At 38.9% G+C, this 27,122-nt stretch overlaps 1 protein-coding gene across 1 annotated transcript in view; it reads right to left on the reverse strand.

The window, feature by feature from the left end:
* GALNT10 (polypeptide N-acetylgalactosaminyltransferase 10) overlaps positions 1-27,122 on the reverse strand; it is a 117,277-nt gene that overhangs the window by 27,027 nt on the left and 63,128 nt on the right. Inside the window, exons 2-6 of the mRNA XM_063447844.1 lie at positions 25,852-25,954; positions 21,797-21,935; positions 11,425-11,591; positions 3,760-3,945; positions 3,280-3,463 (exon numbers count right to left, since the gene is read on the reverse strand). Of these exons, the coding sequence (XP_063303914.1) occupies positions 3,280-3,463; positions 3,760-3,945; positions 11,425-11,591; positions 21,797-21,935; positions 25,852-25,954 (779 nt within the window). The remainder of the gene's footprint in view (positions 1-3,279; positions 3,464-3,759; positions 3,946-11,424; positions 11,592-21,796; positions 21,936-25,851; positions 25,955-27,122) is intronic.

Raw genomic sequence — 27,122 nt, forward strand, 5'->3', positions numbered from 1 at the left:
TACCTCTTGTATTTGTCTGTGTATATTGTACGTTTCTCCACTAATTGTACAGCACTGCGGAATCTGTTGGCTCTTTATAAATAGCAGTAATAAATAAATAAATTAAAGACCCTTTTCTCAGCAGACAATTGGACACCTATAGTTAATGAATAAGTTGTCTATATCTGCCAGTTATTTTTTCCGGTATTTAAATTTTTTTTGTTTTTATATTTTTTCACTTATATTTTGTTATTTATTTTTTCATTATTTTTTGCGCAATATCATAGCAATTGAGTGGTGGATCCACCTGAAAACCTATGAATTCCCAGCTCTGCACATATAGGATTTTCAACAGTGGTTCTTTTTCTACTTTCACAAATGTAACATAGTTAGTGTATAATAAATGAATTTTTGCATATTTATACATTGATTCTTTTTTCTTATGCATATTTTTATACATGTGAGTGCAGTAATAATATTTATGTTTTTGTATACCTGGCAAAGGTACATACAGGGGTAGTGCTATCCTCAGCCGACATAGCTGACCAACATATGAAGTATTATACAGTCGTAGCACACATAAGGTTTGCAAAATATACTGTGCAAACTCACGGTGTGTCAAAAAGGCAGAAAAAATGCTTATTACCACTATACTTGGTACAAGCTAGCGGAAAAATGATCCCCACGCTAAAGTTCTAAATATGCCTTTTGAAATACACTGGGATGTCTTCTTTAAGAAATGGCACACCTTCATGGTGTAGTTGGAATATGTAGTCTGCTCAAGTGCTCCAAAGTGGGACACGGACGCATCAAAACCCTCCATGAAAATTCACACTTAAAAACCTGAACTTGTCACGTCTCTTTTACAGCACTGTAATTTCACAAAATAGTGTCTAGGTCATACATTGGGCATATTGTTTTACTCAGAAGATGTTACTGAGCATAATTTTTTTTTTTTTTTTATGACAGTGGTATATATCAAGTGTAATAAATACTCAGCAAAAATGCAACATATATGTAAAAATTCTATTTTTTCCCCTCACCAGAAACATTGACATAAATTGGTGAAAAATGGTGACAAGTTAAGGCACAATATACACCATATAAGATACCTTGGGGTGTTTACTTTATCAAATGAAAGCCCTTTGTGGGGTTATTTGAACAGTCACACTGCTATAATACCCTAAAATGAGACATAGGCCTGTCAAATCCATCTAGGAATATTCTAATAATAGAAATGGAAATGGCTGTGTCTCTTATGTGGCATTGTAGCTTCGCAGAACAGTGCCAAAGACATACAATGGGGCTATCGTTGTACTCAGGAGATGTAGCTGAACACAATATGTGATTCTGTGCAAGAATAGCACACACCAGCTTTACGAAATACACATTACAAAAACCTTGTTATATATTTATATGCCAAAATAGAGAAAAAACACAATTTGACTCCAATATTTAGCAGAGATTGGTGATGAAATGGTTACATAAAAAGTGTCAAACTAACCATAGGTAAGTAGCCTGTGATGCCTACTTTATATAAATATATACTTTTGTGTGGCAAATTTGTTTTCTGTTGTGGCTACTAAACCTACAAGGCAAACATACAAACTTCTAAAATTGTTTCACATGAAAATTTTATTTTAGTTCTTGTATTTTGTGACCTGTAACTTTCAAAATAAGCTGAAATCCTATACATATTATGCACTCTATAAATCAAAACACACACATTCATTTATTTTGAATTACTTTTTCTAAGCTGGACATATTATGCACATGATATTATTGCCAAAACTGTGAAAAACTGTTTTTTTTTGTATAATTAATGTGAATTTATCTATGTATGTGACATAAAATTAAAGCACTGTTTGCCCTATAAAACGGTATATAATTTGTGTTGGTGCAATAAATGACAGAGATGCAAATTGCATTTGAACACAAACAGCAAAAAATGCAAAAATGGCTTGTGTCCTTAAGGCTAAGACAAGCTTTTGAAGCTGTGTCCTTAAGGGGATAACCATATTAACGGGGAATATATATTACATATACATACTATGGAAGCCTTGAGAATAGCACTAAATGCCTGAGCATATCAGATGCTAGTTGATACTGGTAATATATTTTGATATACAATAAACATTTTTTTAGGGCTCTTGTTAAAACTCGAACAACAGATCTAACTTTATGATTTACATAAATATGTAAATCTAAACAAAAAAGGTTTCACACAGGTCTGCATTTTTACCTATATTGAACATACATTGCTGACCTCTACAAATGTGCCTCCACTTAATTTATCTGTGTCTGGAATTATGAGCTTTTTGGCGTTGGGAATGAGATTGGAAAAGTTATGGAAGTTCTTATTTGCAGCTTTATCTGAATTCCATAAGTGAATGAAAGTAAGAATATTCTGCAACATGAACCCTTACTACCTCCCACTTGTCTGATTTATCCAGGTAACTTTAGTTGCAAGATATCTACCACTTGCTAAATGCCCATTTATACATTAGCATAAACCTGGGATAGGCAACCTTCGGTATTCTAGATCAGTGTTTCCCAACCCAGTCCTCAAGGCACACCTACCAGTCCAGGATTTAAGGATTACCCAGTTTTGTCTAAGGTGTTTTTAGAAAAAAAAGAAAAAACACCTTAGACACAACTGGGTCACCCCTAAATCCTGGACTGGTAGGTGTGCCTTGAGGACTGGGTTGGGAAACACTGCTCTAGATGTCATGGACTACATCTCCCATGATGCTTTCTTTACCAGCATTATGGCTGTAAAAGCACCATAGAAGATGTAGCCCCCATCTGGAGTGCCAAAAGTTGCCTCCCTTTGGAAAACATTTAATTTATCTTGAACATAGTTTATATCATCACTCCTTTTTTTTCACAAACGAATAAAATGCAATTCTCAATTAAAAATGACAATGTGACAGATTATAAGTAGTAATATTTCACCTATGCAGTGTGCTAGCCAAATTTCTAATAAAATGATAAATATTGAAGGTTTTATCACTAGCTTGAGAACGGAGTAAACTCACTCACTGCATCCTTAGTACTTGATCATGTAATAGACTTTGGGAAATTAAGCTGCAGACATGACAGGATATTTGTGCATCGCGTTTCATAGACCAGAAAGCAAGCTTCAGGTTAAGGTGATCCATAAGTTTATATGTATTAAAATGTGCTATCTGTAGGGGACCTTACTCTCCACATACTTGATGATAGCCAATCTACTTTAAAGTTGAGATTGGTTTGGTTATAATATAAATTTAATAATTGTTAAAAGCAGATGGAACTTACTCAAAAGGCTCACTTGGATCTGGATTCTGCAACTCAGAAGGAATGGGGATACGTTTGTAAAACATTTCCCAGTCAAAAGCCCCTCGCATTGCATCACCAGCTTGTGTTTCATAGCCAAAGTGGTCATGATCAATGACATCAATCATAGGACACACAATCGTTTTACGGTTCTGAGCAATTCTGTCTGCAGAAGAGAAAAAAAAAACAAAGTTGGATTATACCTTAGTGTAAAACAGTAGCAAGGCGTTTGGATTAACAAGCAAGTCTAGCAGCCAGAAAAAGTGCAATAAACTATTTCTCCTTGATCTATTTATTAAAGATTAAAATCACACATTCAGCCAAATGCCAATACTATTCAATTCTCATGGCAACCATTCTTTTAAGAACCAAGAGAAAAACATGTATTTACATATAAAGCACAATAAAAATTATAGATATGAATGGCAAAATGTATGACTTGAAGAAGGGCTTTCTACTTACCTAGAAGGGGTGGAAGCCAATTCACATTGGCCTCACAATGAGAATCTAGGAAAGTAATTACTTCTCCGATGGCTACTGTGGCTCCCAACATACGTGTGCGGATCAATCCTTCTCTCTTCTTAGTTCGCACAATTCTTACCTTGGGGAATCTAACCATGTAATCTTCCAGACGTTTCTTCAAATGTTCTGTGGGGAAAATTACATCTGTTCAGCAATAACATTAGAGCACACTTTTTTTTTTTTATTTATAAGCCAGTTCAGTCATAAAAAATACTGTAAATAACTCTGTTCCATATATATATGCATAGCTCGTGTCAGTTAATTTGTAATGTTTCAGTAATGGATTTGGTGGATGTATACATTTGATTTCCACCACACTAGTATGAGCGCATACGCTTTAAGAAAAACCTTTACATGCTGAAAACCTGCATATACTCTAATTTTTATATAGAGTGGTAGCAATTTGTCTTAGTGTAATAAAATGTTACATAATTTTCCTTTTAAGACTTTACTGTCCATAAATGTATATTAGCTACAAGTGGGGCACATTTTTAAAAAAGATTACGAGAGTAGCAAGTATTGTATGATTAAACCATATAAGAGAGAGATATAATAGTTAACTTAGAATACATTTTGTCAAAAATTTTAGAAATAAAAAGCCATAATTCAAAGTAGTGCATTTTGAAATAAGGATTCCATTAATAGCTTATACATTAAATGGGACTGAGGTAGGAATAGCATTAAATAAAAAGGACAAATGTTGACAACAAAGTAGGCAACAGTGTGCAATGTTGGACTGCCATTGCAAAAGCAAAAAAAAAAAATATTGATTCACATTATCAAAAAATATAATTTTGCCTCAAGACCTTATAAAAAAAACAAAAAAAAAAAAATATATATATATATATATATATATTAAAAATGTTAAAAATAAAATGGCCTCCCCCCCCAATTTTACACACATTACATGCCTACATAAACATATCCTCTGCATTCATTATATACACACACTACACCCCTATATACACTACATGCACTACACAAACACACACTGCATTCACTATACACACTGCATCTAATACACACAAACAGCCTTCACTATACACACTCTGCCTTCACTACACACACTGCATCTAATACACACAAACAGCCTTCACTATACACACTCTGCCTTCACTACACAAACACACACTCTGCGTTCACTATACACACCGCATTTAATACACACAAACACTACATCCACTACACAAACACACACTCTGCATATACTATACACACTGCATCCACTACACACAAAAACTACATCCACTACACAAAAACACACTGTCTTCACTATACACTCTGCCTTCACTACACAAACACACACATTGCATTCACTGTAGACACACACACTGCATCCACTGCATCTAATACACACAAACATTATATCCACTACACAAACACACACACTACATACTCTACACAAACATACACTCTGTGTAGTGAAGGCAGTGTGTATAGCGAAGACAGAGTGTATGTTTGTGCAGTGGATATAATGTTTGTATGTATTAGATGCAGTGTGTGTGTCTACAGTGTATGCAGAGTGTGTGTGTGTGTGTGTAGTGAATGTAGTGTGTGTGTGTGTAGTGAATGCAGTGTGTGTTTGTGTTGTGAATGCAGAGTATGTGTGTTTGTGTAGTGGATGTAGTGTGTGTGTATTAGATGTGGTGTGTATAGAAAATGCAGTGTGTGTGTATTAGACGTGGTGTGTGTATAGTGAATGCAGTGTGTGTGTATTAGATGTGGTGTGCATAGTGAATGCAGGGTGTATTTGTGTACTGGATGTAGTGAAGGCAGTGTGTATAGTGAAGACAAACACACACTACATCCAGTATACAAACACACACTGCATTCACTATACACACCACATCTAATACGCGCACAATCTACATCCACTACACAAACACACAAACTCTGCATTCACTACACACACACACACTCTGCATTCACTGTAGACACACATACTACATCCACTGCACAAACACACACTCTCCATGCACTAAACACACTGCATCTAATACACACAAACATTATATCCACTACACAATACATCCTCTACAAAAACACACGCACACTACATAAACATACACGGTCTTCACTATACACACCGCATCTAATACACACACTGCATCTAATATACACATCATACATTACACAAATGTACAATCTGCATACATTACACACACACAGCATTCACTTTACACACACACACACCACAATCAGTACACACACTGCATCCCTATGGGCAGACTCGGGGGCAGGCCCCAGATCTTGAGCTGTGTCAGGGGCCCAAAAATTTCTGATGGCAGCCCTGGCCTAGGCTATTGCTAGGATAGCACCTGTCCCAGAACTCTTATTGCTTTTTTGCCTGGACAAACCTGGCATACCCAGAGCGTGCTCACTTTCAATTTCTTTGGCATTTCTTCGGGCAAAATGTAGAATCAGAGTCTTTGAGAAAACTGTTGGAGTGATAGACCAAAGAGAAAGGCTTTGAACTGATCGTAGATCTTATTTGAGTGCTGAAAGGTAAACCTTCATTCTGAATTTCTTTTTGGACACGGATGTGTTCACTTTCATGAGGTCTAAAAAGGATAACATACCATAGTGCTTTCTAACAAGAAGAAACAATATCATCAGCTGAGATTTCTTTCTTTCGGAAGCACTGAACCAGAGGGACTTCGGAGTTGATAGAGGCATAATATGCCTCCATCCACTCATATCTGCTAGCAGCACTGTGCACAGCATCTTGTGATCAGTATCTCCTCCCTCTGCATGCAGACACTGAACTTTCCTCATAGAGATTCATTGATTCAATTCATCTCTATGAGGAGATGCTGATTGGCCAGGGTTGTGTTTGAATCATGCTGGCTCTGCCCCTGATCTGCCTCCTTGTCAGTCTCAGCCAATCCTATGGGGAAGCAATGTGATTGGATCAGGCTACCACATGTCAGCAGACTGCTTTTTTTTCTGAGTCTAACAGCATGCAGATTTACAGCTGCAGGCTTGAATACAGTAAGATTTTTACTATATTTATGGAGGCATGAGGGGCCCAGGGGGGCTAGATGGTGGTGTTAACACTATAGGGTCAGGAATACATGTTTGTGTTCCTGACCCTATAGTGATCCTTTAAAAGAAAATAATATTTCAAAGTGCTTAGTGATCAAAGGTCTTTCTTCATATGCCTGCCATTCTCTAAGCAGAATGTGCATGAATCCAGGGTTTGTCTTAATGTGAAAATTTGCCTTGTACTTCCTTCATAGCCATATAGACCTCTTTGACTAATTTATCTAGACTCTATTCTGAAAACACAGACATATCCTCTAAGGACATGGATACAGAGGGTGAACTAAATAATGACCCTTTGCTGGAGTCCTCTGTTTCAGAATCTGGAAGCAAATGAGAGGATTCAGACGCAGCAGGAATGGTCCATAGGGCAACACTACAGACAACCATGAAAATCTGTTGAAGATCTGTCTGAAACCACTGCATAAAAAATGCAATTCCTTCTCTCTTGGCAGCATCAACATAGTATTTAGTATGAGGATTGTACAGTTATTTCTTACAGCCGCCAGGCAAAGGAATGTTACAGCCAGTGCAACAACGATTTTAGTATTAAGTACTGCTTTGGCTCTTTGAGGCTTGTTAGTAGATTCTTGCTTTTCAGAAGGTTAGATATCCAAAAATAAAAAGAATGGAGGTAACCAACGGACCAGCAAAAGCATTCAAAAACTAAAAACATCCATACAAAAAACTTTAGGATGACTCTAGTCTAGTGGCTTACTCTGTTTAACAGGGCTTTAAATATCCTAAATTGGTATTAAAGGATCACTATAGGGTCAGGAACACAAACATGTGGTCAAAGAGTACACTGACTACCTCCTATTTTTTATTGAAGCCTTATCGAATTTGTTAATGGTTTTGATAATACGGTCAGCTTTCTAATTTGAAACTTTATATGGACAAGTCTGAAGTCATGGGCATTTCACTATAAGCAAATGACTAACCACCTACGGTCCCCATTTCCTTCCCTTTCTGAAGACTCTTAATATGGACACGGTGGGTGGGATACTGCATAAAGATGAACTTGTTCCCTAAACTGCTCTAGTTATTTCAGACAATTCCTATTCAGAGCCCTAGGATATATTTCGAGTCACTCAGCACCTCCATCCTTCACTTTATTTGGAAAGTAACGGCCGCATAAATTAAACAATCACAACTAATTCTTCCAAAAGAGACTTGGTGGATATTTCCTTTCAGAAATATCATCAACCTACACATCTCCTTTAAAAACGTCACTGGTACGTACCAAAACCACTAAACTTTGTATCCTCCTGGAACTCTTACAGACAGAGAAGAAAAATACCTAGCTAATATGGACAGATAGGGTGGCGTAAACACATAGTCTCCCAAAACCCATTAATAGATTCCACTCTAAAAGTGTGGCAAACAATCAACAGGGTCAGGAATACATGTTTGTGTTAGTGACCATATAGTGCTCGTTTAACATTGGGGCTTAGAAGCTTTGTTTAGAATGACTGGATGTGTATGAAACTATTCTGTAACCAGACTACACTTACACTGTTACCCAGCTTATTGCTAGAAAACATGCCTACAGGTTTAGACCTTCCATATACAAAGATATTACATGTCACTCCATAGCAAGCACAATGTACACAAGGAAGTCCGTTTTGAATGCCTATGTTCCCTTAGATTGCACTTGCCTAGGGGAATTTCTGCACTATATGTTGAAATCCTGACCACTGTACCACAGGTGCCTCCTAGATTCCTATCCAAGTGGGTGAAATAAGTGACCTCTATGAGAAACAATGGGAGAACATGTTTATTCTTACACACCACAGGTCAATATGCTCAAAAACCCAAGAATTAAACAAGAAATTGATAACATAACATGGTACACAACATCTGACAAACTCAGCCAGGCCTGTGCAGGTATAAGTGATGCCTGCTGAAAATACAGGTAGGAAATTTGTACGAACCTCTACATTTGGTGGACTTGCCCAGAGATTGCCTCCTACTTGAAATTGATACATTATAAGACCTTCCCTTTTAGCCTCCTACTTGAAATTGATACATTCTAAGACCTTCCCTTTTGACCTTTATGAATGCTTCTTCAGCATACAGAAGCTCCAATATACCAGAACAAAAATGTGTTAACTAAATATCTACTGAATTAAGCCAAATGCCTAACCCCAAAAGTGTGGAAGAATCTGGGTGCACCTACCCTCCAGCAGTCGGTGGGGAGGGTCGAGGAGACTGCAAAGCTACATGGAGTCACTGAAATGTCAGCAGACTTTGACTCCCTGGATTGACTACATGGCTAGATGAGCTTAAAATATGCCCTGCCCCCTGGCGTTGCCAATTGGGATCGGGGTACTAGGGTTAGGGGAAGAGCTGTCCTAACCACCTTTTTTCTTTTCCTCTCCCTCTTCATCTCTCGCTACTCCTCTTCCTTTGACAACCGTGATTGATACACACGCACTGGACACTGTTTTGAATGATACAGTAAAACCAGTTGGTGTCATATCCTGAGGCATAACAAACTGCTTACAACATGTGATCTCCAGTAACTTACAGTAAAGTGACATATTACATGTGTAAAGACATCTATTTTTCCTACACGGATTCAAAATAAAGAAAAGAAATGGTCTTGGCATGCTCTATTTCTTTAAGTTGTTTAGGGGAGTGGTGAAATTCTTCAAATTTAAGAAACTCAGTCCCCTGAAAATCAGGGTGATTTAAGCACCCTGCCAAGCATATAGGTTCTCAAGAAAGGGGAAAAGAAGGCATGAAAGCTTGCAAAGACAACAGGGGGCAATTGCACCCTTTCCAGGCCAGTAGCATACAGGGGCAGTAGGCTTCAGCCTTATGCTATTCAGTTGCAGATTACAACAGTAAGAAGTGCACTAAGATCTCTGTTGGCACATTAGTATGGGAAGGCAAAGCAGCAGGCATGATTTATGCAGGGCATTTGCTATCCCAGCACTGACTGGGTTTGTGCATCTGCTAGTGGTCTACAATCTTAAAGGGATACTACTATAAGTGTCAGGAATACAAAGCTGTATTCCTGGCACTATAGCTCCCTCTGACACACAAAGATGTACAGACACACAGATACAAACACTACCAAATATGAAGATACACAGACACACTGATACACATACTGGCACACATACAGATGTACAGACATAGAGATTCAAACACTGCCACACACACAATACAAACAATGACAGATACAGGTACATAGATACAAACACTACATGCATACAAACATACACCCAAAAGGCCCATACATATTAAAATTTTAGTCACCCTTCAGTTTCCTACCTTATAGGAGCAGAAAGTTTGCTTCTGTTTGTTGGGTCTGTTGGGAGTTATGGGGTAGCTCCTCTCCTGGTCTACTCTACCTCTGGGGAAACCAGCAAGAAGGTGGGGTTGAGATATTGTGGGCGGGGGGGGGGGGGGGCATGCTTGCAGCACATCACTCCCATGCTGCATTGTCTGTTTGAGCTGATACTAAGTACCCGGCTCTCTCCCTCACAGCTCTCCTTGCAGATTAGAAGGGGCCTGGCCACACCCTTCATGACACATTGATTGGGTGGCTTTAAGTGCACCTGACAGACCTTCACCCTGCAGTTTCCAGCTTGTGCGCTGCGGCTACACAGCCGATATTACAGATTTTTTTTCCACATACACCCAGGGTCACTGAATTGTACCCCTGAGGTTACACGTACCACAAATTGGAAACCCCAGGATTAGAAGAAGAAAAGAGAAAAACAATGCAAAACCACGAATTTTAGGCTTCCAATTGGTGGAGCCTCTTTCTGGTCTGGTAGGCACCTGAAGGGGAGCCTTTTATTTTAATTGTGTCATTTGTGTAATACAGGAAAGTTAAAAAATAAAAATATCAGACCTTAGAAGCCCATGTGCAAACCAGCAATCACAATGTTATAAAGTCTAATTTCTTAAGTTTTAGTAGGATTATTTAACAAACTTCCAGTCATTTATATATTTTATGATAAAAGAGAACTCCAACATTTCTACTGTATGGATGACGAAAAAACAAACAAACCTCTGTTTACTTATTTAACTTTATTTTTTTATTTTGAGTCTTAAACACTTTCATTTTTAAAAATGTATTTAACCCCTTAAGGACACATGCCATGTCTGACATGTCATGATTCCCTTTTATTCCAGAAGTTTGGTCCTTAAGGGGTTAAAGGAACCATTTAGTGTTAGGGATACAAAACTGCCGATCACAAATGAAAATTTTATATCACAAAATAAATAAAAGAAAAACTGAGAGATTGAAAGGTCAAAACAAATAGACCCTCATGTTGACTGAAGGCTTGAAATAAAAGGAGCTTTGTAATGTCTGGATATGATTATAATTGAGCACCTTATCCATTCTACTTCGTACATCATACAAAAGAAAAAAAGCATGTTGAAAAAACAATCAATTTCCACTTGGCAGTCAATTTTGGATCCTACATAGCAACTCATCACTTTGAACATTGTATACATGGATTCTGGTACTTGGGTAGTGAATTATAACAGAATGCTGGCAATGCATTGATCATGACCATGATAATTTTAAACTATACACACCTTTGTCACTGAAGTCATCCACCAGCACAATCTCTGCAATGAGCTCAGGTGGAGATCGGTTAAGGACACTGTGCACTGTCCGCAGAAGTGAGGACCAGCCCTCGTTGTGAAAAGGAATAATCACACTGGTGTTTGGCAGCTTCTCTGAATACAGTTTGCTCTTGCAGCTACAAAAAAAACAACAAAAGCATATAAAAGGGACAGCTGTCAGCTTCATATGCAGAACATGCACTGAGCTCATGTCAAATGAGGACAGTTTGGTAATGTTTGAGAAAATACCAGCCAAGCGGTGTGAGAGCACAGATGGGATTGACAATTGGCTATCAGGAGAGTTATATGTAATAATTCCAAGGGGTGTGAGGATGCCGAATGGGTCTCCATGGACAGATGTCGGCAAAGCAATTTATCATCCTATTCTGAAGTAATATTTCCTACAACATTAATTCTTGTCAGAATCACATTCTCTGGGTAATACAAACACTGTTAATATAAGTGGATGGGGGAAAAAATCTCATTAAGTGTTTATCTTGAGCACTCAACTAATAAGTGCAGAAATATTTAATGCTGTTCTATGAGATAGAAGCCACACTGGCCTTCCTCAAATGCCACTTGAAAAAACAGTCATTGTATAATTTTTTGATAAACCAATGCACTATGTCCAATGTTTAAAACAAATAATATGCATTTTGATATCATTTAATTTATTTGCATTGTTCTTCTGGCTTATTCAATCAGTAAATGGATGCATTAAATATTTATATTACGGTATGTAATTTCAGTTACATAACAATGTCAAGGTGAAAAATGTATAGTGATATATCCCTCTACTACACATTTATATTTTTATTCTGTTATTGTAACATTCTTTTATACAAGAATTAGAAATATCTTACTACAACCCATGCAGTGGTTATGGTGCCAGGAGCACCCTGGCACCAACTTTTTATAATTCTCTCCCTTCCTTCCTCCATCACATGCCCCATACCCAGTGACATATTTGCCGCGAGGCAAACAAGGCCTTTGCCTTGGGCGGCACTTTCCAGGGGAGCGGCAAAAAATGCCACCCTCAAATGTTCAGGCAAATACCTTGTTAGCCTGGTGGCAGAGGGCTAGCTGAGTTCCAACGCGGGCTGTGAGGGAGCACTGATTTGTGAGCTCTCAAGAGTACTATGTATTATATACTACAATAAATGTCAAAAGACAATCCAGAATAATGCAGTGAAAAATATGTTTTTCAAAGTGGTGATCAAGCTGGCCATTGTGTGTAAGTAGGCAGATCTCACAGTTCAGGACACTATTCAAATTAACAGGAATATTGCAGATGAAAAATATGAAGACAGGTAAATCATATATCCATATATCAAGCAGGGAGGGGGGACGAAAATAAATAAATAAATAAAATAATAAAAATTTTTTTTAATAATAATAAAAAAAAGGGGTATAAGGACCACTATGGGAGGGGGGGGGGGGTATAAGGACCACTATGGGAGGGAGGGGGTGGGTTAAGGACCACTATGGGAGGGAGGGGGGTATAAGGACCGCTATGGGAGGGAGGGGGGGTATAAGGACCACTATGGGAGGGAGGGGGGGGGGTAAGGACCACTATGGGAGGGAGGGGGGATAAGGACCACTATGGGAGGGAGGGGGGGGATAAGGTCCACTATGGGAGGGAGGGGGGTATAAGGACCACTATGGGAGGGAGGGGGGTATAAGGACCACTATGGGAGGGAGGGGGGTATAAGGACCGCTATGGGAGGGAGGGGGGGTATAAGGACCACTATGGGAGGGAGGGGGGGGGGGTAAGGACCACTATGGGAGGGAGGGGGGGATAAGGACCACTATGGGAGGGAGGGGGGTATAAGGACCACTATGGGAGGGAGGGGGGGTATAAGGACCACTATGGGAGGGAGGGGGGTATAAGGACCACTATGGGAGGGAGGGGGGTATAAGGACCACTATGGGAGGGAGGGGGGGGGTAAGGACCACTATGGGAGGGAGGGAGGGGGGATAAGGACCACTATTGGAGGGAGGGGGGTATAAGGACCACTATGGGAGGGAGGGGGGGTATAAGGACCACTATGGGAGGGAGGGGGGTATAAGGACCACTATGGGAGGGAGGGGGGGTATAAGGACCACTATGGGAGGGGGTGGGATAAGGACCACTATGGGAGGGAGGGGGGGTATAAGGACCATTATGGGAGGGAGGGGGGGGGGTATATGGACCACTATGGGAGGGATGGGGGGGATAAGGAACACTATGGGAGGGAGAAGGGGGATAAGGACCACTATGAGAGGGAGGGGGTGGGATAAGGACCACTATGGGAGGGGAGGGGGAAGTAAGGACCACTAGGGGAGGGGAGGGTAAGGACCACTAGGGGAGGGGTGAGTCAGGACCACTGGGGGGGGGGAGTGAAGGAACACGGGGGTGGGGAGGTAAGGACCACTGAGGGAGGAGGAGGGGAAGTCAGGACATATGGGGGGGGAGGGGGCGGCAAAAATTTTTTTGCCTACGGCGGCAAATATCCTTGCACCGGCCCTGCACACACTGCATTCACACACTGCATTCATGCACACACACACTGCATTCATGCACACACACACTGCATTCATGCACACACACAGCACTCATACACACACGCTGCACTCATACACACACGCTGCACTCATACACACACACACATACGCACACACTGCATTCATTATACACACACTGTAAATAAATATTCAATTAATATATTTTTTTTAGGATCTAATTTTATTTAGAAATTTACCAGTAGCTGCTGCATTTCCCACCCTAGTCTTATACTCGAGTCAATAAGTTTTCCCAGTTTTTTGGGATAAAATTAGGGGCCTCGGCTTATATTCGGGTCGGCTTATACTCGAGTATATACGGTATATATATCACTGTTCTAACTAATAAAATCTTAATTTGCTATCTGAAAAAATAACTATTTGTGAAAATGCTGTCCTCAGCTTCATAAAGAAATTAAATTAAACTAAATCATGCTCAAATGGATTCCCCCAAACAACCTCCCATAGTTTCCTAAGCGAGATTAACAGCAAACCACAGTGGTCCTAATCTAAAAAATCCACAGTAGTGGGAACTAGCCCTATTCAACAACCTATACCTATTAAGACACTCCCAACTTAAGATAAAAAGACTAACCTTGTATTTAGCAGAGAATATATTGCTTATAACTTGATGTTTCACACAAAAGACAGAAATAAATTACTGAGACAGTCAAGTATTTGCCTTTGCAGTGAGCCATTTTAATATGACCATGTCACGAGTTAAGAAGCCTGATGTGTCCAGGAGAATGACAGTAGATTATTGGGGACTCAAAGGAGTAGCAATCCTTGAGCTGATCAATATAGAAAATGTATCCTTGGAAATGACAATACACTTTCAAGTGGTGCATCAAGGATATCTGCACTCCCCTGTGATTTGTCTTAGACCTTGTTTTCAAGTCATCAGACACCATCTTTTTAAAGGACTTTCCCACGGAGTTTCAGTAAAATAACAATATAATGATTGTTGGATCCCAAAAAAAATAATCATTATTGTGAACCCTATGACTAAAAGTGAATGGACAGCCAACAAAGGATGAATTCATGGTCCTGCCCAGAAAGAGACAATAATAGGAATAGGAGGATGTACTTGAAAAAATCCACAGTTCTGGAGAACCAAAGATTTTGAAGGAAGCCATTTTGTGGGGGTGGGGGAGGAGGGGAAGCCATCTGGATTAAGAGTTTCCATGCCGCATGTGTGGCTTTTGATGTTCCTTACTAGAGGCCTCAAATTATTGCAATTCATATACCCTGAAAACAAGTGAATCCTGGAAAACAATTAAAATACTAGCATGGTTATTTAGCAAAATTTGAATTAAAAATTCAAAGTGAATTTTAAATTCAAGGTAAAAATAGCCAAACGAGAAACATTCTCTAAGTCAGCTATGCTTATTGTTCAGCTACTTTGAGTTTAAATTTGAAATTCATTTTTAATTCTAACTTTAGTTAATAACCCTCTAAGAAATTACTGATGATGCAATTCTCAAATGAAAAGATAAATATGCATTTCAGTCACAGGGGTGCTACAGAGAAAAATATTTCAGTTTATTTTGCTTGTGGTTTCCATCTTGTTGGAATAGGTGATTGAATTGTTCATCCTCTTAGTTATACCTTAACAAACAAGTATTTGGAAAACAATTATATTTTAACAGCATTGGTTGATTTGCATAACATTTTTCTTAACAATTACTTGATTCCTACATTCCTGTGTTATCTTTAATGCAAACCATCTGCCAGCAATTGCTGCAAATCTGACTGGGCGATTGCAATTTGTCGTCCAATCAGATTCTTCTCATAGTGAAGCATTCCTGTACTTCTCTCTTACTAGGAGAATAAGTAATTGAGGGAATTCTCATCCAATTCTATTAAAGTTCCTTCTCATGAAAAAAAAGTAATAAAACTAATGGGAACCTCCTAAATATCCCTAATGCACTTGAGCAAGCTTAAGTGCTTTAGTGTAGAGTAGAGTGTATCTAATGTAAAAGAGTGTGCTCTCTCTCTCTCTCTCTGGGACTTGACGTTCCACTGTAACAAAAGAAAAGTTTTAAAAAGTGAATTTAGCTTAATATGTTAGAATAAACGGTTTTTATTTCAAGCACAATACTTTTAAACGCACTACATTTTATGTTCCCAGTGTAACAAAACTACTTTCCATTTGCAAGAGAACATGCTTTGCATTTAAAAAAAAGATTTTTCTGAAAATGTCGATTTCTTTTCCAGAATTAAAGAGGAGAGAAAACCCTTGTTTTTTTTTTAATCATAAGTTCAAAATTTCTTTCTACTCTCAACATATAATAATTCTTGAAATAAATCAACTTTTGTATGTGGAGCAGAACAAGCTACAGTGTTCTTGACCAAATAGATGATTTTAAATTTAAAAAAAAAGTAGTGGTATAGCAATGGCCTGAAAGCATAGTATTATGCAGTGTTAATTTTGGCAGCAAATTTAAATTTAGTTTTAGTCATATTCTTTTAACTAAAAAGTCATTTTGATTTTAGTCGTATGTCAGTCATCTGAATTGTTTTGGTTTTAGTCTAGTTTTATTCGACTAAATCTCCAGTAGATTTTAGTCGACACTATTAAAAGCTAATGGGTTAAGTTAAAGCCTCTGTCTCGTTTGCCCCTTCCCAGACACTGTGTCTTTTTGTGTCCTCCCATCCCCTGGTCTGTTACTTTTGCCCCTTCAACAGCCCCTCTGTCTATTATGGCTGCTATGGCAGCAGAACTCAAAAGGTAAGTGGGCAGTAGCATTCAATTTCTAGTACACTCGCACAGAATTGCCTTCATGTTAAGCTGACATTCTCGGATAATATATGGCCAGCAAGCTCAGCATCTGTATGCACATCACAGCCAAAACTAAAGTAGACCAGGTGCCCAGCAGGACCAGGTAAGAGGACAAATCTCGGCAAAATGATTTGCCACATTATCGGGAAATTGGGCTTGGCTACTTCTGGCATCATAACCACTAAAGCAACCCTTTAAAAATGTAGTAGACTTAGGTTGTACAAATACAAATGTGTATTTTTTTCTCATAACAGAATTACAGAAAAATATATTTTTTGCATCAAAGACAATATTTTGTTTTATTTCATGTTTGTTTTGGAACTATCTGAAGAGGAACTGACTTTTAGGCTGCACTTTTACACTTTATTGATACTGACTGGAAAATATTTTTTCCTTGATATAAGCAGTAGGACAATAGTGATATTCTTCATTATATGGACAGGTAGCCTCCTTGAGAAGAAAGTTTGAAATATTAGCAGTCCCACATCCTTTGCAGGCTGTCTGACAGTCCATAGGATCCCAGTCATACCACAGTAATAAAAAAATTAAATAAACCAACTCAATCTTATGCCAAAGTATAAAAATCTAAAAGGTTGGAATACATGTTCTGCTGCGGATACTAGGTTAAAAAAAAAAAAAAAAAAAGTATTTATGGTGAGTAGGTTTTTCCTTGCATACAGCAGCAGTACAGTAAGGAGATTTCAAGCACTCCCGTGAAGGGTGGGTATTTCAAGCCACTGCTGCTTGTAGAGATGTCTGGCCATTAGCACTTGATGAAAGTATAAAGACCATGTAATTAATTTGCAGATGTCCTCTAGAGTAGACATAGTTGTTTTTTTTTTCTGCCCAGCCCTAGTGGAATGAGCTTTAACTTTATCAGGAAGAATAACTGCTTGAGGATTGTAGGAAATCTAAATAGCTTTTGTAATCCATCTAGCTACAGAAGACTTAGAAGCCTTTTTAACTTCCCTTGAAAAATGATGAAAAATTGATGATCTGATTTTCTCTATTCATTTGATCTGGTTAGAGAGATGGATGGTTAAGGCACACTTGACATCCAGATGGTGAAAACATTCTCTTAGGTAAAGAAAGGTTCTGATAGAAAGTTGATAGCCAGATCCATGTAGATTTTGTTCAAAACCTAAGGGCAAAAGGAAGGTCTGGGAACTAACACCACTTTGTCTTAATGAAAGACGGTAAAATTCTGGAGCTGCTGAAAGTGTATTCTTTCTACTCTTCTAGCTGAAGTATTTGCAACTAAAAATATTGTTTTGGGTGTCAAATATTTCATAGAACAGTTTTAGAGTGGGTCAAATGGTCTATCCCATCTAAAACCAATGATAAGTCCCATGTAGGAAAATAGAAATCTTGAGAGGACAAAGTTGCCAGTTAGGCTTAAAGAATCTTCTAATTAAGTATCCGGAAGTTAAATCCTGCATAAGAAAGTAGCTAAGGGTGTACCACTTGCACTTTCAGTATGGATGAACAGAGCCCATGAGAAAAGCCTTCTTGAATAAATTCTACAATTAGTGGAATTGGAAGATTCATAGCATCCAGATGTTTATTACACCAGCTAAGGAACTTATTCCAAATGTGCAAATTGATTCTTAAAGTAGAATTTCTTGTACATTTCTAAGTAAAGTTGACAACCTTATTTTGCTTAGTAGAATCATCATTGCAACTTCCATGCCTGGGGTTTAACGGTTCTTAGAGTTTTTATAGGCACACTCTTGTTCTCCAATGTGCTTTCTGATATTGGAATTTACTGCCTTTGTCATCTGGAGTAGGTGTGAGAACCAGCTGCAGTTGGACCAACATGGTATCGCAATAACGGAGGCAAATTACATGGATCTTCTGCAACACTCTTAGTAATACTGCTAATGGGGGTAAAAATGTATTCTAGCTGGAAATTCTTTTGCACTAAGAATACATCAAGGGTGTCTGAGTTTTCCTGTTTGGAGAGTAATGTGAATGTTGGAACTTTTCTGTTGCTCCTAGTTGCCTTTAAATCCATTTCTAAAGTAAAGAATCTTTCTGTTTTATAGAACATGAAAATGTTTAGTCTGTACGGTTCCAATGTTGTCTGCTGAGGTCGTCTACCAGTTGGTTGTCTACATCTCAGAGGTAGCTGAGAGAACCGATAAGTGTTTTTCTGCCCAGAGGAAAATTGTTGCATATAAGTCTATTGACTTTTGTTCCTTCCTGCTTGTTTATATAAATAAAAGAAAAGAGCAAGGCATAGCTACCCTCCCTAGTGGCTTAAAATGATGTATAGAAACATGCCTACCCCACTACAGCATTATCTGCTAAGGAGCATTATCTGCTAAGGAGAGTTAATACAACCGTCCAAGATTCTGGAAGGTAAGGTACATTTGCCCAGCAAAAGGAGTGAGACTGCTAATCTTTCAAACTATTTGTAAGGAATCTACCTGTCCATATGATCAAGAATATCCCTACTGTACTGCCGCTGTATGCAGGGAAAATGTATCATTTTGACATCTATATTATCTTATATTCACAATTTATTATAAGCAAAAATTCCTAAAAAGAGCTGAAAAGAAAGTGTACCAAAATGGTGATACAATCAGATGGAGATTTACAATATCAAAAGGGAAAAATGAAATAAGTGTGAATTCATTATTAAGACGTTTTGAGTGTCATTTATTACAAATCCTTACAGAATATATATATATATATTTAATCTTGCGTATCACTTAAACAATGGAAGTCATTTTATTTTTTGAATGTGTTTTACATCTTCCTTTGCTTAATCTTCAGATTGATGTTTGCTATTAAGCACATTAATAATACATTACATTACTACTAGTATGCTAGTATGCTATTGCTTCCGTAATTTTAAAAGGATTTAGAGTCCAAGAGTCCTGCCGTGTTCTATGACAGGGAAATAAACAGACGCTCAAAAATAAGAGGTTAAAGGGTTAATGACGATCCAACTCCCAATGTTTGGTGAGCCAGGTACTGAAATTATATGACATTTGGTCCATGTTATCTCCGTGGAGGCCTCTCAGCCAAGAAAAAAAAACATCACACAGCTATATTATGCAATATAAAAACATATTTGGGAATCAGCTAAGCATCTATAAAGGAAAAAAATAAACCAAACATAGTGTAATATAGTTAGATACAATAAGACATGCGCGTCTTAAAATGCACTTAAAATATATATATTGTGTATATTGTACAGCAGCACTGTACAATATACACATGCATAAATATATATATATATATATATATACACACACACACACAGATGTTTAATCTAACAGTCACAGGATACACCATTTAACAAATACTCATCATCAATTAACTACAGCTGTTTAGGAGCACTTTAGGAATGTAGGGTTACACTGTAAAAACCTGGATTGGATTCATCTTCCTACAATGTTGTACCACATCTAAGCTGTGGGATAGATTATTGGTCCATGATACATATTTAAACTCCGTTTTCAAAATACTCTGTATTCTGTCACATGTGTGTGTGTATATTATATATATATATAATATACACAGGTATATACACAGGTGTGTGTGTATACACACGTGACAGAATATTGAGTATTTTGAAAACGGAGGGTGTACACACACGTACACACACACACACACACACACACACGTGTAGGAAGATGAATCCAATCCAGGTTTTTACAGTGTAACCCTAATGTCGACACTCATATTTTCTAGAAATTGTTTCTGAACACTTGTCTGTTATTCTCGGTACTACCAAAAATAAAGAATGTCAAAAACTACCAAGAGCATTTTGCCAGTATTTATGCTCAGATTGTTTGGACATCAATCCTTCAACCTCTTTGAAATCTTGGAATTATACAGACTCATGCAACAAATGTAGTTTCTTATAGGGTCATTCACTAAAGTAAAAATAGTTGGGAATTCAAAGTGAATTTCAAATTTAAAGGACCACTATAGGCACCCAGACCACTTCAGCTTAATGAAGTGGTCTGGGTTGCAGGTCCATCTACGTTTAACCCTTTTTGCAGGAAACATAGCAGTTTCAGAGAAACTGCTATGTTTACCTATGGGTTAATCCAGCCTCTAGTGGCTGTCTCATTGACAGCTGCCAGAGGCGCTTCCGCGCTTCTCACTGTGACTTTCAAAGTGAGAAGACACCAGCGTCCATAGGAAAGCATTGATAATGCGGCATTGGAAAAAAGGTACGGAATTAACCCCTTCAGCGCCACGGGAGTGGGACCCTGAGGGTGGGGGCAACATCAGGGCACTATAGTGCCAGGAACATGAGAATTCCTGACAATTCTCCCCTTACTGAAAAATCCTGACAATATATATGATGTTATCAGCACATATGTGCACATTTGAAGTGTTGTGAGTAGATCCTTTATGGAAGGGAGAATAGAAGGTGCTTGCTCAAGAATGAATTATTTCGGGATTTGATATGTAGGTCCTAGTTGGAAACATTTATTGCAATTGGACTTGCATTGGCTTCTGTATGACAACAAAGTAGGATACCAGTTTAGCAAGTGAACACCTGAGTGTAAAGCTTTTAACTAGTATGTAGAGGTCTAAAATAAGCTCCTAACAGGCAACATCACCGCTAAGGAACATAAATCTTGCACCTAGAAGAATTTTTTAATTTTTTTTTTTAACTGCAGGTCAAATCTTGATGGTGCAGAAGAAGTGATTTGAAGAGGGGCATACTCAACTGTAAACATAATAAGAACATAAAATGTTTCTACAAGTTATCATAGTGTAACAAGTTCAATTATGTCTAAGGTTTATTTGTCTGGATGTTTACATATGCACACAATGCTGGCAAAATAATGAAATCAAAGAAAGGGAGGGGGAAAAAAAGGATATTGTTTTGGTGGCTTCCTGTAACATTCCATATATTTGTTTGTCACTGGAATTAACAATATTCAACATGGAATGGTACCTGATAAAATAAAGTATTTTTGACCTCATTATCTTTTAAATAAAAGATTTGCCTCCACTTAGACAGTTGTCCAAATTACAGAGCATACTTACTTGGAATGCCGGATATCTGGAATGGATCTATTAAAAGAGATTTTGTCGCTGACGTATATATTGAATCCATTTTCCCTGTATGCCTGGTCTACACGATCTGCATCTGTCATTTGAAAAGGCTTGCCCTGTTCACCATTTCCTAAAATTAAACAACTTCATTACTTGAAGAAACAATCAGGTCACCAAAGACAGACTACAGCAATACTGAGCTGTGCAAAATATGGACATTTACCTTGAAACACAAACGTTAATATTCTGACTTACAGTTGTATGCTACATATATTTTACAGCTACAAGTAATACTGCAATGAACTACTGTATGCATTGCTGGTACACATTCACGTTTTTAAACACAAATTGCAAAACCAAATATCATCTTGCTCTAAAGACCCAGTATCCTCTATGCCTGACATCTTTGGATTGCATTGGAAGTTTTTTTTTTTAATTTTTTTTCATTCAAGGTTTATTTTTCAGCATAGGCAAATACACACATCCAGAACAGCATAGATCTGAGCGACTGCATGGTGAAGCATAGAAATATGTTGCAGAATTACATAAGCCAGCATACTAAATATATGTAGATATCACGTTATTATCATGGTGCTATATTAATTGCGGCGTCTACTTGCATCAAGCATGTCTGGTGTCAAGTTAGCCATGGTCGCAATCTGGAGTAGCGAGTCAAGGTGGAGTACAGATTCCTGTGCTAGACAATAGTAGCCGAAGATGATCATAAACAGGTTAAACGTGGGTCATAACTAATTTCAGTGATCCATAATAGTCGTTTACAATTGGTCATACCAAAACAGGACGTGCACTAGTTGACCTTCTAAAGGGCAGTCACGTAAGTGAAGTAAGTATATAAGTCAAAAGTAATGGCTGAAATTATAAAACAGCTTAAGTGAGCGTGAGTGTATTTCTCCGGTTTCTGCATATGAGGCAGCGGAAAGGTAGTACTAACCAATCGCTTGAGACCCGTCATAGTTGTATAGCAGTGTCGGGATAACAATAAGGCGTGGTTTAGGTTTTGGCGGTCCAAGCCTACCAATTTATAACTTTCTTAAAGTAATAGTGAGGCTGTATATTCCCTCGCTATCTAGCCCTACTAGTTAGTGTATTGATGGGTTAAGGTTGCTAGTATGTGAGGGCCTAGGGTGGTAGGGCCTAGGTATAAGTGAGACGGCTATGTGGGCCCTCATGGTCCACCACTACAGTTTAGTGTGTTGCTAGGTTAGTTGGCTGGGTCATGGTAGCTTACGTCAAAATAACAGTTTAGATAGACATATTCCATAGGTCTTAACAAGGCTTAGTTACAGCAGGTTATAAGAAGGAATTAAACAAAAATGCCCCAGCCTTCTAGGAAGGGGAGGGGTGTAATAGAAAAAGGGCCTACGTGAGGTCCCCTGCAAAGCTCCAGTGGGAGTGTCCCCTGTGCTCCAAAGGGCCTTGTGCCAAGCACGCACAGCCAGGTGTTGCGATACACCCTAATTTAAAATAATAAAATGAAGAGCCTATCTTAAGCAGAAGCAATATCTTCATCTACCATTTGCATACTGGTTGGCTATCAACTATGTGCCAAGTTAATTTAGTTAAAGGCTGGTACGCAGAGCCTGCAATGATATTATCACCCTATGTGAAGGCCATTAGTACACAGTCCAAAACTGTCAGTTATAACATGTTAAATTATAGAAAAGCAGAAAATGAATAAACAAAAGCTTATAAGGACATATGAAATATATGAAAATTTAGAAGTACTAAATTCTAGGTAGGTACGGTACAAGCATAATGACCATAATTGGGGACTCTATAATAGTCCAATCTGGGCCGTTCGTGGCACAGCAACAACATGGCCCCAGTGCGCCGGGTTCCATACGTCCTCCCCAGACAAGACACTGTCCGCCCGCAGGGCTCTCTGTGGTTCTGTGGGCACTCAGGGCCAGAGACCGTCCACTGGACCCCCACACCTAGGGCCTGAGCGCCCCCTGTCCCCTGCACCTCCCCAGCACCTCTCAAGCTTCGGTGGAGTGTAAGCCCCCAGTCTCTCCTGGTGCCGGCCACACACTTGGGGACGATGCGCATCCCTCACGGCCACCGGTCCGCTGGAAGGCCCGCATCCCCTTGATCCACAGGACTCGACTCCCCGAGGACCCCCACAGACTCGGTAAGTCTGGGCCGTCACTCCTTCGGTGGGCAGGTAGTCGGGGAATTCTTTTAGTTGCCGGCGACATCTGTGGCCACCCGTGCCGTACTTGCCAGCCTTTCAGGAGCAGTTAATAGTCCCCTTCACGTCTTCTTTCGTCGTAGTGAGCTTGGATGTAATCTGGTCCTCACGGCTCTTTTGCTGGTGGGCTCCTTTTCGTCTGCCTTTGCCAGTTCTGGAGGGCAGTCTGGGCCCAGCACGGGGAACTCCCGTCTCGGCGTGTGTCGCCTCCATGAGGCCAGATTACCCCACGCCAGCGGCGTCCTTTGCCTGGGTAAGTTGTTTAGTTTTTCTTTAAGTCGTCTGTGGCCCGGCACGGAGGATCGGCATGTATTATGACCGACTCATGGACACTCGAGTCTGGTCTTGCGGCCTCGGGTAGGCCTTGAAAGTCCTTTACAGTGTTCACAACCTTCTTTCAGGGTCTAATTGGCATCTTTTTAAAGCTGGTGTTATCCTTAACTTTATTTCAGCGGGTGACCCGGTCTTTGCGCCTTCTGTGTGCGTTTCAGAGCCAGTTTGGTTTGTTTGGGCCGGGAGCCATGTAAGTCTGCTGCCATGCGGCTCGGCGGCCCGGCCCCGCCCCCCGCATTGGAAGTTTAATCGCATCTCAACAGTGTAGTGCAAGCATGTCAAACTCAAAGTCTGGCACAGGCCACATAAACAAGGTTTAAGTTTATGTGGGTTTATTTTAAAAAGTACAGTATAAAAAATAAAAATAAAAACAGCATCCCTCTCTACTAAACCCCAGTCCCCCCCCACTCTACTAAACAACTGCACCCTGTGCCAAATCTGATCTGACACACACACACACACACATACAGTGCCTACTCTGCTATAACACCAGCATGTACTCGCGGCTGCAGGACGCGAGTTTGACATGCTTGGTGTGGTGCAAATTGAAATGGCTATATTCAAATCATTTTAGAGCGACATTGTCACCACCTGTCCCACATATTAGTTTTACCTAATGATAAAAACTTTATGAAATACTCACTTTGATGGTTTTGAAATTTCACTTTATCTGAGTATATTTCACACACTTGACCAAAAAAAAAGGACCAAAGAATTTTGTCAAGTTTTGTAATTTCACCCTGCTGTCACTAGTGACGGCTTCAGAGAAAAAGGCTTGGTCTATGGAGGAACCTGTGGTCTTGTGGGATTATCCATAGACCACAGTGTTGTATTCTCGAGCATGCGTGAGAATACAACACTGATGTGGGCTCAGCTGCTAGGAGCTGAAGAAGTCCAGAATGAAAACAATAGCGGCGGCCTAGAGGGACAGGTTTAGGCAAATATAACTCACCTTCCCCTGCACATGGTGGCCACCAGACACCCATTGGAGTAGCAAATTATGCCAACACTCCAAACTGTGACAGAGCTGCTTTCATTATTTTATCATAATAAACATCTACAGGGTTATTCACTCAAGTGACAATTGATGTGAGTTCAGAGGAATTAAAGCCAATTTCAACATAGGGGCCAAAATAGCTGATTAGAAAATATATCTAAAAAAGAAAAGTCAACTCTGTTTTTAGTTTTGCCACTGTAGCCTTAAAATTTAAATTCACATTAATTTAACATGAAATTCCTGGCAATTCTCACTTCAGAGAATAAGTCTGTAAGGGTTTGAAAAGTGTATTGGCCATCACCACATCAACATTTTACAGCTTTTCAAATGTTAATGAGAGCAAAACTCACACCAGCTTAAGAGACATGAAAATAAAATTAATCTGTTGGGAACATTTTTAAACTGACTTATACAATGAAAATGTATGAGCAATGCAACTTCAATGAAGTGATGGAAAGTAAACCAAATATATAACTAGCATTACTGACAAAATGTTAAGATTACCTGTTTTTTCATGATCTTTTCTAATCTGCTCATAGTCATGCCAGTCCTTCTTTCCAAATGGTTTGTCATTGATATATTCATTCTTCTGTCTTACCAGTGCAACCTTTAAATGAGACAGGAACACAGTTTAAGATATCCTTTAACCATTTAGCTTTATTAACAGATGTCTTCACATGTAATCCAAAAGCCTCTCATTAATAAAATATAATGATACAACTATCCAAGACTTATTTGGAAATGTATTTTAATTCCACTGCTAAACAGGTGGTTGCTGTATACATCAGCATGTGCAGTAGACACTGCCTGTGAGGCCTGACATTGTGTATGCACAATCATATATAATCTAGCAGCTTCTACTCCTGTGCAGAATACTAAATTTCTGTGCTGACAACACAGCTCACAGACTAATGTTAAGGGGACAGTCTAAGAACCCAAATAATTTTATCTTAAGCTATTTAGGTGCATGCAACTTTCCTCAGAAGCCTAGTAAAAGAAAACAGTGTTGTTTCTGAAAAACATCACTGTTTACATTATGCCTATGCCTACTGGTGGCAGTCAGACAAACAATTTCTGATACAAATTAAATAATTCAATCTTGCTGATGTAGATGGGTCATACTACATAGAAGTTGAAAAATGGAGACCAAATAGCAAAATAAAATTAAACCCTAAAAAGTTCATACATTCTAAAACCTCAAAAATAAAAGTCAGACATGGGTGTATTAGTAACTGTGGACCAGAAAAAGTCAGAAATGTTAAACACTTAGTTACTAGAAAAGAATAATCTTTGGTTGTAAATATCGAAATCATTGCTATAAAAAGCCTGGCACTCTACCTGGCTGAGATCCTACAGGTGAGCATTAGATGTTAAGGTATATGCATCGCAATTGCCGCACTACGCCAATCAGCATCTCCCCATACAGATAATTGGCTTAATTAGTCTCTATGTGAAACATTCCGAATCTTCAAGCAGAGCAAGAGGATGCGGAATGTCCATCCTACAAAAATTGCATGGCCACACCAGGAAGGGCCTCTAGTGGTTATCTGAGTAAGTCTGGCCTTAGAAAACAATGGAAACATTGCCTTTCTCTGAACTGGAACCACTACATTAAACAAAGAAAAATAATCACTGCAAGAGCTGTTAAGCTACATATATTACATATATAATAATAATAATGAAATACTACTATTGATAGGTTCAGATGTAATCGCACTAAAAAATCTGAAAATTATGTGCTTTGTGTCTTCAGTGTTTTAAAACAGCATTACTGC

Source organism: Pelobates fuscus, chromosome 3, assembly GCF_036172605.1.
Source record: "Pelobates fuscus isolate aPelFus1 chromosome 3, aPelFus1.pri, whole genome shotgun sequence".
Lineage (NCBI taxonomy): Eukaryota > Metazoa > Chordata > Amphibia > Anura > Pelobatidae > Pelobates > Pelobates fuscus.